Source organism: Rutidosis leptorrhynchoides, chromosome 10 (genome assembly GCF_046630445.1).
Source record: "Rutidosis leptorrhynchoides isolate AG116_Rl617_1_P2 chromosome 10, CSIRO_AGI_Rlap_v1, whole genome shotgun sequence".
Classification (NCBI taxonomy): domain Eukaryota; kingdom Viridiplantae; phylum Streptophyta; class Magnoliopsida; order Asterales; family Asteraceae; genus Rutidosis; species Rutidosis leptorrhynchoides.
Window position 1 is genome coordinate 277125945 of NC_092342.1, and position 16022 is coordinate 277141966.

General features: G+C 33.8%; 1 protein-coding gene across 1 annotated transcript; it reads right to left on the reverse strand.

The window, feature by feature from the left end:
* Positions 1-1542: 1542 nt before the first annotated feature.
* Positions 1543-15475, reverse strand: LOC139871061 (uncharacterized). The gene is made up of 3 exons (XM_071858808.1): positions 14958-15475; positions 14341-14845; positions 1543-2211 (listed from the first exon to the last, which is right to left on the reverse strand). Exons 1-3 carry the CDS (start codon positions 15473-15475, stop codon positions 1543-1545), a joined length of 1692 nt encoding a protein of 563 aa, XP_071714909.1.
* Positions 15476-16022: the final 547 nt, after the last annotated feature.

Genomic DNA, 16022 nt, shown 5'->3' on the forward strand with positions numbered 1-16022 from the left:
TTTTCTGGGTTGATGAGTAGTTCTCCATCATCTGCTTTCAACTTTACATTCGGTATCATTGGTGCTTCATAGAATTTTGCATCAATCAAACCAGAATCACTGAGCACATCTAAACAATACTTTCTCTGAGATAAGAAAATGCCTTTTTTGTTTCGAGAGACTTCAATATCAAGAAAGTATTTCAAAGGACCAAGATCCTTTGCTTGAAATTGAGTACTCAAGAATGTTTTCAACCGATTAATTCTTTCTTTATCACTACCGGTAATAACAATATCATCCACATAAACAACAAGTAAAATGCACCCAGAGCTTGATGAAGTGAAGAATACCGAATGGTCATATGCACTTCTTCTCAAGCCAAAGTCCCTTACCACAGCATTAAACTTCCCAAACCAGGAACGAGGGGATTGCTTCAAACCATATATAGCTTTTCGTAATCTACATACTTTACCCGACTCCCCCTGAGCAACAAACCCCGGTGGTTGCTCCATATATACCTGTTCGTGCAAATCTCCATGTAAAAAAACATTCTTCACATCAAGTTGATGAAGTGTCCACTGATACGTAGCAGCTAAAGAAACAAATAATCTGATAGATGTGAGTTTAGCAACAGGAGAAAAGGTCTCAGAATAATCTACCCCATATGTTTGAGCATAACCCTTAGCAACCAACCGAGCTTTCAACCGTGCCAAAGAACCATCAGGATTAACCTTTATCGTGAAGACCCACTTACAACCAATTGCCTTTTTGGAAACAGGTAAGTCAACTAATACTCAAGTGCCATTATGATCAAGAGCATTCATCTCTTCAATCATAGCAGCACGCCATCCAGAATGAGCCAAAGCTTCACCAACAGTTTTTGGAATGGAGACAGAGTCTAGAGTAGCAACAAAAGAACGAGAAGATGCAGACAATTTATCATAAGAGACAAAAGAAGCAATAGGGTAAGTACATGTACGTTTACCTTTCCGAAGAGCAATGGGGATATCGGAATCTGAATCTGACTCTGAAGATTGAGTGTCATGAATATTACTAGAAGTATTACTTGGTAACTCACCCAGAGGATCTACCGACACAGATTGTGGTACAGAAGCAGGCTCAGATCTAGGACGGGGACGCCGACTGTATACATACTGAAAGTGATCAGACTGGTTTGGTGGTGTTGGAAATGGAGTGGGTACATCAACAATATATGCCAATAAGTCATCATTCTCTTCATGAGTGCAAGAAGTAGACACATGAAAGAAAGGTAAATCTTCCTGAAATGTGACATCTCGAGAAACAACATAATGCTGAAGATGAGGAGAAAAACATCTATATCCTTTCTGAAGACGGAAGTATCCAAGAAAGACACATTTAATAGATTTTGGATCTAATTTGGTTAAGCGAGGCTGAGTATCTCGGACAAAACAAGTGTTACCAAAAATCTTAGGTTCAATCGGGAATAGACGTTTTGTAGGGAACAAGACAGCATACTGGATGTCGCCGTTAAGAACTGTAGATGGCATACGATTTATAAGAAAACATGCAATTGAAACGGCGTCAGCCCAAAAATGGTTTTGGAACATTCATTTGAAATAAAAGTGCTCGGGCCACCTCAAGAAGGTGTCTATTTTTTCGTTCAGCAACCCCATTTTGGGCTGGAGTATCAACACAAGATGACTCATGAAGGATACCATGTTGAAGCATATAAGATGTAAATGATTCTGAGAGAAACTCTTTTGCGTTATCCCTTCGCAAAGTTTGAACGGACGTTTGAAATTGTGTTTTTACTTCAGCAACAAAAGAGCAAAAATGAGTAAATACTTCAGAACGATTTTTCATTAAATAAAGCCATGTAACACGAGAATAGTCATCAATAAAAGTAACAAAATATTTAAAACCAGTCTTCGAGGTAACGGGACACGGACCCCAAACACCAGAATGTACCAACTCAAATGGGGACGCAACCCGCTTGTTGACTCTAGGACTTAAATGGACACGCTGATGTTTGGCAAATTGACAAGACTCACAGTATAAAGATGACACACTAGAAAACTCAGGACATAATTTCTTCAAACTCTGTAGAGACGGATGACCTAACTGACAATGCATAACGAGAGGGGATGACTTTGAGCAAACTAACGAACGTGGTATTTTTGTTGTTGTTTCAAGTATGTAAAGTCCATCAGATACCCGTCCTCTACCAATAATCTGCTTCGTCGATAGATCCTGAAAGATACAAAAATCGGGAAACATTAAGGCGACACAGTTCAAATCACGAGTAATTTTACTCACCGACAGCAAATTAAATGAGAAGTTTGGAAGACTTAAAACGGAAGATAAAGATATAGATGGTGAAAGGACCCGTTCATATACATTATAAACGATTCACAATAGTTGATTACATTGCGAGGTATTTGACCTCTATATGATACATTTTACAAACATTGCATTCGTTTTTAAAAGACAAACTTTCTTTACATCGAAAATTGACAGGCATGCATACCATTTCATAATATCCACTATCCAACTATAAATTGATTTAATAATAATCTTTGATGAACTCAATGACTCGAATGCAACGTTCTTCAAAATATGCTATGAAAGACTCCAAGTAATATCTTTAAAATGAGCAAATGCACAGCGGAAGATTTCTTTAACACCTGAGAATAAACATGCTTTAAAGTGTCAACCAAAAGGTTGGTGAGTTCATTAGTTTATCATAATCATTTATTTCCATCATTTTAATAGACCACAAGAATTTTATTTCCAGTTCTCATAAATATACGTCCCATGCATAGAGACAAAAATAATCATTTATATGGTGAACACCTGGTAACCGACATTAACAATATGCATATAAGAATATCCCCTATCATTCCGGGATCCTCCTTCGGACATGATATAAATTTCGAAGTACTAAAGCATCCGGTACTTTGGATGGGGTTTGTTAGGCCCAATAGATCTATCTTTAGGATTCGCGTCAATTAGGGTGTCTGTTCCCTAATTCTTAGATTACCAGACTTTAATAAAAAGGGGCATATTCGATTTCGATAATTCAACCATAGAATGTAGTTTCAATTACTTGTGTCTATTTCGTCAAACATTTATAAAAGCGCATGTATTCTCAGTCCCAAAAATATAAAGGGTAAAAATGTAAATGAAACTCACCATACTGTATTTCGTAGTAAAAATACATATAACGTCATTGAACAAGTGCAAGGTTGGCCTCGGATTCACGAACCTATATTAATTATATATATTTATATGTTGGTCAATATTTGTATAGCAATTTAGGTCAGGTCATAGTGTAATCCTATCCTATAGCTCGAGTCTGACTCTACAGTATAGTAACATGTTATATTACTCATGCTCAATTAAGATTCTTGGTAAAAGGTGACATGTGAAACAGCGTAACACAAATGGTTTCATAATCATAAATTAGTATTTTAGGTTTTTTTTTTTTTTTTTTTTTTTTTTTTTTTTTTATAGAGAAAATCAACACAAAAAGTTAACTGAAAAGTTAACAGGAAAAGTCAAAGTTCAAAGTCAAAAGTCAAAGGTTAAAGTCAAAAGTCAAAGGTCAAAGTAAAAATGAGGTCGCATGCAAATATATAATAACTTATACAAAAATGATTTTCGATCAAACATGACTAAACGGGCCACTTCAGCTATTTTTAGAAAAATTATCGGAACTCCGATTGATAAACGGCCAAAGATAAAAGTTACACATTACCAAAAAGATTAAGCATAAATATTACAGAAGTAAACTAAACCTAGACAACTCGTAGTTGCCAACGCATTTTCGGCGTTTCAAAGTTAATTTTTCAGCTTTAATAAATTTACAAAAGTGACCGAGTAGCCTACTTTGGAGATTTTTAGAAAATTCCTCAAAACTCGTATTGACAAACGGTCAAAGCCTAAAAATTCTCGTTACCACAAAGATATAACATGATTTTTGGCAAGAGTAAACACATATCAGGCCGACCATGACAACTGATACAAAACTGACATTTTTAAATAAAAAAGTTTCAGCTCTTTTTAGAATTTTAAAATGTAACCAAACCGTCAACTTTGATGATTTTTAGAAAAATCGTCGAGACTCGAATTGACAAACGGCCAGAGTCGTTTGTTAGACCTTACAGCAAAGAATTCAGTGGTATTTTTTTTTATATATGAAACAACACAGATCAGCGAGAATTTCAGTTCCCGTTTCGACATTTCATCAAAATTTGCAAAACTTCTTTTGTCCATAACTTGACAACCGTTCAACGAAACGAGACGTGCTTTATATGAAAATTCATCTACTCGACGAGTAGAATCCAAATAACCACTTTTTATAACCCAGATATTAGTTCACTAATTATCATCAACAATTTTAATTACGAAATTAATTATGCAATTTGTTTATTTCATAACTTTCTAACCGTTACTTGGATTCAAGTGATTCTTAAACCAAAATTCAACTATTTTTCGCTAGCTTTCCAACGACATGCATATCTTATACCTTATCTCAATCGTATATGTAACTAATTCAGGAATCAACATAACCTATCTAATGGCAATATCAAAAGTACAAGCATGCATAATCCTATATACTCGAGCACTAGTCAGGGATACACTATTAGTATGTAAAAATTAAATTATGAGTACTCACATATCAATATTGAGATTCGATATTGCAGGAAAGGTACGTAAACGCAACGAAGATGATAAACACTATATTGACCTCACGAGCATACCCATGAACCATACTCAATCACCTCCATAGCTATAACCCATAACTTCCTTAATCCTATCCCACTCGAAAAAATAACTTCGAAATCACTCGGACAGCACTCCGTCGTAATATTTTATGTATACTAATAATATCTTGAGATAATACGGAGTAAATATATATATGTAAATCGATTGAGAGAGTTTAGAGAAAACTATTTTCAAGTTTCTATGAAATAATGAAACCTATTGAATTCTATTTATAATAGATTTTTGAATTATTAAAGTGAATTATTAAAGTATGAATTATTAAAGTGAATTATTAAAGTGAATTATTAAAGTATGAATTATTAAAGTGAATTATTAAAGTATGAATTATTAAAGTTAAAGTAAAGTAAAAATAAAGTAAAGGTAAAGTTTAAGTATAGTAAAAGTATAAAACTATGTACGTATTATACGCGTATAAATATATATAATATTAATTTAAATCGTTATATATATTTAATAAAATAAAATATAAATATCGTTATCTTTATCATACTAGTTAAGTAATGAGTTGTCAAAAGTGGTTCTAGATATTTATAAAAGTTATATACGTTTTAATAATAAAGTTCTTTTTAAACTGAAAACGTTTTTGTACGTTTGAAACTAAATAGATCAATCGAGTCTTTATGAGATTCAATCTTCCACTATCCTTTGTCTAGTTCTCAATGATTGACAATTTGTTCTTATTTATAAATTACTTTACCATTTTCCGAATATTGTTAAAATGGAAAGATTTCTCAAATCAACGTGGGCCTTTCAACAGAGACTTGTAATCATAATTTAATATATCTGATAATTCAATCAGTTGATCTTATCTTCTAATTCCATTGATAAACATTTTGAAACAGATACAATCATATAAAGTATTTAATCTAATATTTCGTTTACGTTTCAAGTTATAATATATATACACATATACATATATAATCATATTCGTTTAATGGTTCGTGAATCGTTGGAACTTGGTCGAAGTTGAATGAATGTATGAACATAGTTTAAAATTCTTGAAATTTAACTTAACAAATATTGCTTATTGTGTCGGAAACATATAAAGATTAAAGTTTAAATTTGGTTGAAAATTTCCGGGTTGTCACAGTACCTACCCGTTAAAGTAATTTCGTCCCGAAATTTAAGTGGAAAGGTCGTGAATGATAATAAGTATGTTTTCATGATGCATACGGGCTGAAAATTAGAGTTTTATCATCAGCGAATAATTTGGATAAACAATCCATTTATATGAAGAGTACGAATGAAGCTAACATAGAAGAGTGAAATGAGTAAGTGTAGATTCATCTTATCATTTGACGTAGATATGATTGATTCCCAGATTTTAAGGGATTTGAAGAAAATCTTCTTAATAAGATTTGACTCTCCGGTAATCAAGGGAATTAGGATCCGCTTTAAATGCGATCGTCCATTTTAATTGTTCTGTCGGAGATTTTCTTATAAATTTACCTCCTTCATTTCCTTACAACTCACACCATCTGTTGATGCATTTTATGCAAGTCCCTAGACATCTACCCACGTCCATTGCAGGTACAACAGTTTACAGGCCACCATGATTGCTCATTATTATCCTGTGTTTGTATGTGGTTACAGGAACTGCAGGAACGAGATTTAGATGTTTGACTATGTTAGACTTAGTCAGACGTACGAGTGAAGCCTCACTAGTACGGCTGACAGGCTCATACGCACGGTTGATGCTGAGCTAAGTCACAATTACAACCTAAATGAGAAGACACGAGTGAGTGATCACCCGTACGGCTGATGAAGCCAACTCGTACGTGTGATGAATGAATCGTATGGGTGAGTCAACAGCAGGGGTATATAAAGTCTTATGTTCTTCATTTTAGGTTAAGCCTCTTATTTGTTACACACACTCAGATCTAGTGAGCTCCTCCGATTCTCTCTCAGTCCAAATCACCCATGTGGTGAATAATAGCTCTAGGTGTTGATCTAATCACACTTGATTTAGTTGTGGTTTGACTAAATTAATCAAAAAAAACTTAACCTATTCACTAGAGGGTTTGATTCACTTATTCTGCCATTGTGTGAGTTAAATCTGTTGATTTCTAAGTTCCTAGTCATGTTTCATCACCTTCTATTCTTTCCCCCTCAACTCATATTTTAAAGTATTCATCAATATGCTCCATCCAGCTCTGATTCTCGATATACTTCTAACTTTCATATCGGTCATTCTTCTTTTTCATCTACTGCCGGAAGAATCTATTTACTTCTACTATACTCTTGGGTTTATAGTGTTTCTAGTTCTCCCGTGTCTTTATATTGCTATATGCATCGATATATGGTTTATAATTTCTGGTTTGTCGTTGAGCTTTATATGTTCCCTTATATTTCAAAGTCTCTGCTTCTGTCTTCTATAATCATTATCATTCACAGTTAATGCTCTCTTTTATTTGCTGCAATTTATACCCCAATTTCTATTTCGGAGTTTTGTCCTTTCGTTTCTTCTTCTTGCGATTAAGCACCGCTTGTAATGGTCCAGAATTCACAGATATGAATTTCGGAATGAACATTGTTAATGTTCTAGGAAGGAAATTGTGATGGCACGATCTTGACTTGTCAAATTACTAGAATACCTTGGAAAAGGCCGAATCATCAAGAAATATTTTCTTGATATTTTAGAGGTTAAATAGAATACAAGAGTTGTATAACATGGCTCATGATGATGTTATGATCTGTGAATCATCACGTTCCATTTAGAAACTCAGCATGACTTACTGTAATATAATCACATTGATCAAGTGTCATTATATTATACTAATTCATGCTTCAGTTCTCAACACTACTTCAAAATATTCCTATTTTAAACTTGAATCTTTCAGAATTTAGAAACTAAAATAGTTTCTTTTATGATGTAATACAGATAGCGCGAAGAGGTAAATGATTTCAAATAAGAAAAATTAAGAAAATATCTTCAGAAATATGGAGGATATTTATAATGAAAGATATGATGATATTTTAGAATTTCTAATATCAGAGGATGATGAAGAATATTGTCCGCAGGGGTTTAGAGTCAGGAGCAAGGTATTCGTTAATGACTTCAGCAGGTACTGAATCATTTGGATCCTTTAAAGTCAAGGTTCGGTCTTTGTAATTTGTCCACAGCCTCCTTCCTACTTTGCTCAATCCGTTTTCCAGCTCCAAAACTTCTCTTTTTCTGCGCTTTGCCAGCACACTTCATCATTATCATCCAGCTTTTACCATTTAAAGTCATTTATAGTTTTTGCTGCTTCATCAGCATTTTTTTCCATTTTCGGAGAACCAATTCGTAGTTCGGAGTGTTTTTCAGAAACTTCACATTCAAATTAAGTCCAGAAGATAGACGTTATATATACACATATAACTGTTGGCGCAGACATGCTGCAAGATTTCAAAATACTGATTGCTAATTCCCAATGATTCGTATGGCAATTCTCATTACAAGATGCGAATGAGTAAATGATGGGGTTTCAATGAATAATTATGATGACTTTTTGGAGAGGCTAAAGTCAAAGGGTAATGAAGTTGTTGGTACATCTGCTAATAATATGGTGGAATGTAAAAAGTTCCCTGGTAACGATGGTGTATATCTCAAGGTTATAATAAGGTTAGTCTGACTGAAAAGTCGAAGTTGACTTGCTGGAGCTGTGACAAAACTGGCTACTTTGAATAGGAGTCGCAAAGTTATTTTTGCTAATAAATGCCAAAGAATCTGACGCGGATACGTTGTTTAAACTTTTACTTTGGTTTCAAGAGTTTTTCGGGTACATAACTGTGGGTAACATGTGGTTGGATCATCATCTCGATTGCTCATCATTCGAAGTGTCTTCAGAAATTTTTGAAGGGTTTGAACACAGATTGTAATCGTTAACATACATTTGATGTTCTAACACAGTTTTGAAGTCAAAATATAGCTTGTGAAAGATGTAAGGATCTAAGAGTGATGATTTTGGTCATATCTCAAGTTGAATTTTGAGATTTCAAAATCAGAATATGTAATTAAATTTTGAATGAGTATGGTTGTTTTGATTTCTATAAAAGAATGTATATTGTTGTGAAAGTAGGGAGTATAATGGATGATTTGCTGAATCAGATTCGAAGAATGTAATATATTAATTGTGAATTTATTATCTCTCGGGTATTACCTACCCGTTAAAAAAATTTCACAATTAATATTTTGTACAAAAGAATTTTATTACAGTCTTTATGAAAATATATATATGTATATTTTCTTCAGATGTAACATAGATTTAATGAGTTAATGTTAAATTAAACTCATTTGATTTACGGTTGAAACTAGAATTGAATAATCCCTAAAGGCTTTAAAAAGTACATAACTTTTACGCAGTATTTCTTTAATGACATTGAAATTATGAATCAATACTTCGTTATTTGTTGATGTATGATGTTCGGTTTGTGGAATTCTTGTGAATTTCGCAAAGTTCGAATGATGTTATCTGAAAAGTTTCGGGTACATCGATGATGAAAGTGTAAAATCAAATATATACTTGATTTATTATGAATTGGAATTTGTTGAATTGCGACAGAGATTGTAGTTAACGCTGGTTAAGTTGCGGCCGAAGGACGTACATTATTGCATATTTGTAATATGAATTAACCGAGTAGTTAAGATTCACACACAATAGCTTAGCACGGAAAGATTTATTTTTATTTCAAAATATATAAAATATACATATAATTTCTTCAAAGAGAATGAGTTAATTCTTCATAACTCGTTGATACAATATACGGGTTATTGATTCGTAATGATGTCCATAGTGATTCTTGAGCTGACGGAGTTTGTGATGTTATAGGTGTTGTTGATTCTGATGTTGACTGTACTGATGATGCTGGTGACGCTGACGGTACTGTTGATGCTGTTGGTAAAACAAGTTTAGCTTGTTAATCACACACCATTTTTGTCAGGGTTTCTACTCTTCCTTCTATCATTTTGGTTCGCTTAACTGATTTATGGTTAGGGCTAGATTAGATAATCTCTAAGACTTTAGAGATTACATAATCTGCGCGGAATGTTTCTCCAATGAAGTTATGAATTAATACTTCGTCGGTTATTGTTGTTGGTATTCCTTGGTATCTACAGGGCGTATGACATTGGTGCTCGTGGGACAGAGTGTAAAGTTGAGGTTTACGACGTGGTTGTGGTTGGGGTGGTAATGGTACTATTGGCGTTGATGATGGTGTTACTGGTTATGCTGCTGATGCTGCTGCTGGTGTTTGTAATCTCTGCACCATATTCTCCAAAGCCACTACCCGAGCGCGAAGCTCGTTGACTTCTTCTATTACACCGGGGTGATTGTCGGTTCGGACGAGCGGATAAATAAAATCTAAAATTTGATGTAATATATAATCGTGACGAGATACTCTGGAAATGAGCGAGAAAATGGTGTTTCGGACAGGTTCGCCGGTAAGTGCTTCAGGTTCTTCATCAAGAGGGTAATGTGGTGGATGGAAGGGATCACCTTCTTCTTGTCTCCAATGATTGAGGAGGCTACGAACCCATCCCCAATTCATCCAGAATAGGTGATGACTGATTGGTTGATCTATTCCGGTCACACTGCTTTCGGAGCTGGAGTGGGATTCCATTTCGAAATCTGAGGAACTTGAATTAATGATGAATTCCATTTCGTACGATTGAATAAGGATTTTTTTTTTCTTTTCGATATGAAATGATTTTCGGTTATCGGATGGTATTCTAATTACATAGAATATCCATATATATAGAACAAAATATTTCGTAAATTACGGAGGAATTTACGAGATATATCAGGCAACGTTTACAGTAATAGATACGATAAGATATGATTTAGCAGATACGCTAAGATATGAATTTTTGTCTATACACTATTCATGCAATCAATGGAGCAAGACGTGTCTTAGACTAAAAATGATAAGCCAGGTAATTTCTTGAGGATGATAAGTAGTTAATTTTTGACACAAAATGATAAGCAAAACTATTGACATGCAGACACGGTCGAAGTCCAGACTCACTAATGCATCCTATCGACTTATCTGTTAGACACACTAATGCAGACCTGGTTCGCTAAGACCACCGCTCTGATACCAACTGAAAGGACCCGTTCATATACATTATAAACGATTCACAATAGTTGATTACATTGCGAGGTATTTGACCTCTATATGATACATTTTACAAACATTGCATTCGTTTTTAAAAGACAAACTTTCTTTACATCGAAAATTGACAGGCATGCATACCATTTCATAATATCCACTATCCAACTATAAATTGATTTAATAATAATCTTTGATGAACTCAATGACTCGAATGCAACGTTCTTCAAAATATGCTATGAAAGACTCCAAGTAATATCTTTAAAATGAGCAAATGCACAGCGGAAGATTTCTTTAACACCTGAGAATAAACATGCTTTAAAGTGTCAACCAAAAGGTTGGTGAGTTCATTAGTTTATCATAATCATTTATTTCCATCATTTTAATAGACCACAAGAATTTTATTTCCAGTTCTCATAAATATACGTCCCATGCATAGAGACAAAAATAATCATTTATATGGTGAACACCTGGTAACCGACATTAACAATATGCATATAAGAATATCCCCTATCATTCCGGGATCCTCCTTCGGACATGATATAAATTTCGAAGTACTAAAGCATCCGGTACTTTGGATGGGGTTTGTTAGGCCCAATAGATCTATCTTTAGGATTCGCGTCAATTAGGGTGTCTGTTCCCTAATTCTTAGATTACCAGACTTTAATAAAAAGAGGCATATTCGATTTCGATAATTCAACCATAGAATGTAGTTTCAATTACTTGTGTCTATTTCGTCAAACATTTATAAAAGCGCATGTATTCTCAGTCCCAAAAATATAAAGGGTAAAAATGTAAATGAAACTCACCATAATGTATTTCGTAGTAAAAATACATATAACGTCATTGAACAAGTGCAAGGTTGGCCTCGGATTCACGAACCTATATTAATTATATATATTTATATGTTGGTCAATATTTGTATAGCAATTTAGGTCAGGTCATAGTGTAATCCTATCCTATAGCTCGAGTCTGACTCTACAGTATAGTAACATGTTATATTACTCATGCTCAATTAAGATTCTTGGTAAAAGGTGACATGTGAAACAGCGTAACACAAATGGTTTCATAATCATAAATTAGTATTTTAGGTTTTTTTTTTTTTTTTTTTTTTTTTTTTTAGAGAAAATCAACACAAAAAGTTAACTGAAAAGTTAACAGGAAAAGTCAAAGTTCAAAGTCAAAAGTCAAAGGTTAAAGTCAAAAGTCAAAGGTCAAAGTAAAAATGAGGTCGCATGCAAATATATAATAACTTATACAAAAATGATTTTCGATCAAACATGACTAAACGGGCCACTTCAGCTATTTTTAGAAAAATTATCGGAACTCCGATTGATAAACGGCCAAAGATAAAAGTTACACATTACCAAAAAGATTAAGCATAAATATTACAGAAGTAAACTAAACCTAGACAACTCGTAGTTGCCAACGCATTTTCGGCGTTTCAAAGTTAATTTTTCAGCTTTAATAAATTTACAAAAGTGACCGAGTAGCCTACTTTGGAGATTTTTAGAAAATTCCTCAAAACTCGTATTGACAAACGGTCAAAGCCTAAAAATTCTCGTTACCACAAAGATATAACATGATTTTTGGTAAGAGTAAACACATATCAGGCCGACCATGACAACTGATACAAAACTGACATTTTTAAATAAAAAAGTTTCAGCTCTTTTTAGAATTTTAAAATGTGACCAAACCGTCAACTTTGATGATTTTTAGAAAAATCGTCGAGACTCGAATTGACAAACGGCCAGAGTCGTTTGTTAGACCTTACAGCAAAGAATTCAGTGGTATTTTTTTTTATATATGAAACAACACATATCAGCGAGAATTTCAGTTCCCGTTTCGACATTTCATCAAAATTTGCAAAACTTCTTTTGTCCATAACTTGACAACCGTTCAACGAAACGAGACGTGCTTTATATGAAAATTCATCTACTCGACGAGTAGAATCCAAATAACCACTTTTTATAACCCAGATATTAGTTCACTAATTATCATCAGCAATTTTAATTACGAAATTAATTATGCAATTTGTTTATTTCATAACTTTCTAACCGTTACTTGGATTCAAGTGATTCTTAAACCAAAATTCAACTATTTTTCGCTAGCTTTCCAACGACATGCATATCTTATACCTTATCTCAATCGTATATGTAACTAATTCAGGAATCAACATAACCTATCTAATGGCAATATCAAAAGTACAAGCATGCATAATCCTATATACTCGAGCACTAGTCAGGGATACACTATTAGTATGTAAAAATTAAATTATGAGTACTCACATATCAATATTGAGATTCGATATTGCAGGAAAGGTACGTAAACGCAACGAAGATGATAAACACTATATTGACCTCACGAGCATACCCATGAACCATACTCAATCACCTCCATAGCTATAACCCATAACTTCCTTAATCCTATCCCACTCGAAAAAACAACTTCGAAATCACTCGGACATCACTCCGTCGTAATATTTTATGTATACTAATAATATCTTGAGATAATACGGAGTAAATATATATATGTAAATCGATTGAGAGAGTTTAGAGAAAACTATTTTCAAGTTTCTATGAAATAATGAAACCTATTGAATTCTATTTATAATAGATTTTTGAATTATTAAAGTGAATTATTAAAGTATGAATTATTAAAGTGAATTATTAAAGTATGAATTATTAAAGTGAATTATTAAAGTATGAATTATTAAAGTGAATTATTAAAGTATGAATTATTAAAGTTAAAGTAAAGTAAAAATAAAGTAAAGGTAAAGTTTAAGTATAGTAAAAGTATAAAACTATGTACGTATTATACGCGTATAAATATATATAATATTAATTTAAATCGTTATATATATTTAATAAAATAAAATATAAATATCGTTATCTTTATCATACTAGTTAAGTAATGAGTTGTCAAAAGTGGTTCTAGATATTTATAAAAGTTATATACGTTTTAATAATAAAGTTCTTTTTAAACTGAAAACGTTTTTGTACGTTTGAAACTAAATAGATCAATCGAGTCTTTATGAGATTCAATCTTCCACTATCCTTTGTCTAGTTCTCAATGATTGACAATTTGTTCTTATTTATAAATTACTTTACCATTTTCCGAATATTGTTAAAATGGAAAGATTTCTCAAATCAACGTGGGCCTTTCAACAGAGACTTGTAATCATAATTTAATATATCTGATAATTCAATCAGTTGATCTTATCTTCTAATTCCATTGATAAACATTTTGAAACAGATACAATCATATAAAGTATTTAATCTAATATTTCGTTTACGTTTCAAGTTATAATATATATACACATATACATATATAATCATATTCGTTTAATGGTTCGTGAATCGTTGGAACTTGGTCGAAGTTGAATGAATGTATGAACATAGTTTAAAATTCTTGAAATTTAACTTAACAAATATTGCTTATTGTGTCGGAAACATATAAAGATTAAAGTTTAAATTTGGTTGGAAATTTCCGGGTTGTCACAGATGGGGTAAGTTTGATTGTTCCAGAACCAAGGACTGGGGAGGTGGTGCCATTTGCAATCGTGACATAAGATGATTGGGTATTGAAGTTAGAGAAAAGGTGATGATTACCTGTCATATGATCTGAGGCACCAGAATCAATGACCCATTTAGAGGCCGATGATAAGAGACAAGTGCTAGAGTTACCTGTTTCAGCAAAGGCAGCAGTTCCAGTAGCATCAGGTTTCACAGATTCTTTCAATCGACCATATTCAGCATACTCATCAGCTGAGATAGTGAATGTAGAAGAGGAAGCAACATGTGCAGAGGAATTCTTCAGATTTTGAGCAAGAAATTTCTTGCAAGCACGTTTAGTATGCCCAAGTTCATGACAATAGTGGCACTCAACATCAGAACTAGGGACCCGTAGTTCAGTTGCCTTATCAGTATGACCACCTCTTAAATTTCCTCGGTAACTTCCTTGATAACCTCCACGAGTCCTTCCGAAACTTTTAAACCCTCCACGGCTGACAAGAACAGTATTGTGATTAGAAATTTGAGGCGTATTAACACTCTCATGATGGAGAACGTGTGCAAACGTTTCTTGAAGAGAGGGAACTGTAGACTCGTTCAAAAAACTGAGATTTAATAGAATCATGCTCTGGTCGCAGGCCAGTGAGAAAGCTCATGACAGCTATTTGTTCACGTTGAGTCTGCATGGTTTTAACATCAGTACTAAGGGGAAGCAGAGAGTTAAACTCCTCATATATTTTCTTGAACTCCATAACATAGGCAGTTAGAGACCGATCTTGTTGTTCACCACAATGAAACGCTTTGCACACACTAAAGATTCTAGAGATATTCTTTTCCCCAGAATATAGAAAATCCAGATAATCCATAAGTTCTTTTACATACTCACAATGGTTAACCAAAGAAATAACCGAAGATTCAATGGAGTTCATAATCTGAAGAAATAGTCTAGCATCATTTTGTAACCAAAGATCACGTGTATCATCATTAAGAGGTTCCGAAGTGAGATGAGAAGCTTTTCCCATACTCCTAAGTTTATTAGATCCATTAAGTTTATTATCGGTCAATCGAGCCGCGATCGGGATAATCTCACTTAAATTACCATTTACCTTTTTCTCATCACCCATAATTAATGAAATACGGTCGAATATATATGGAATATAATTTTTAGATATTCCAGGAGCTAAGACAAGCTAAGGCAGTAGCAGAAAAAAAAAGTAGCAGATACTTTAACAATTTACCAAGAGTACAAGTCAGAACACAAAATTCAAAGTACCATAATGCAGCAATACTTACCAGGGGTAGAATCGGAATTTAAAAACAAATGTACCAGAAAAAAACGGCGGCGAATGGCGGTGGCACGTGCCGTCACGCGCCGGTGCATGGAACTCAGGCATCTGAGAGTGGCGGCGCGTGGGGGTTTATACGGTGGCCGGAAACCTCCCTTTTTCTCAGGTTATGCAATTCGGCACTTCCTGAGTTGATTGACGGTGGTGGTGAGACCTGAAAATTACTCGACGTGGGTGATTTGTAAACTCAGCTGTAGCACTCACTGGGTGCTCACGAAATCAGACGGATTGTACTCACATGGTACAATACTCACAGGTACAGCTCTGATACCATGTAACTAGAGAACAATTACTGAAAGAACATACCTAATTTTGTAGTGTTTGT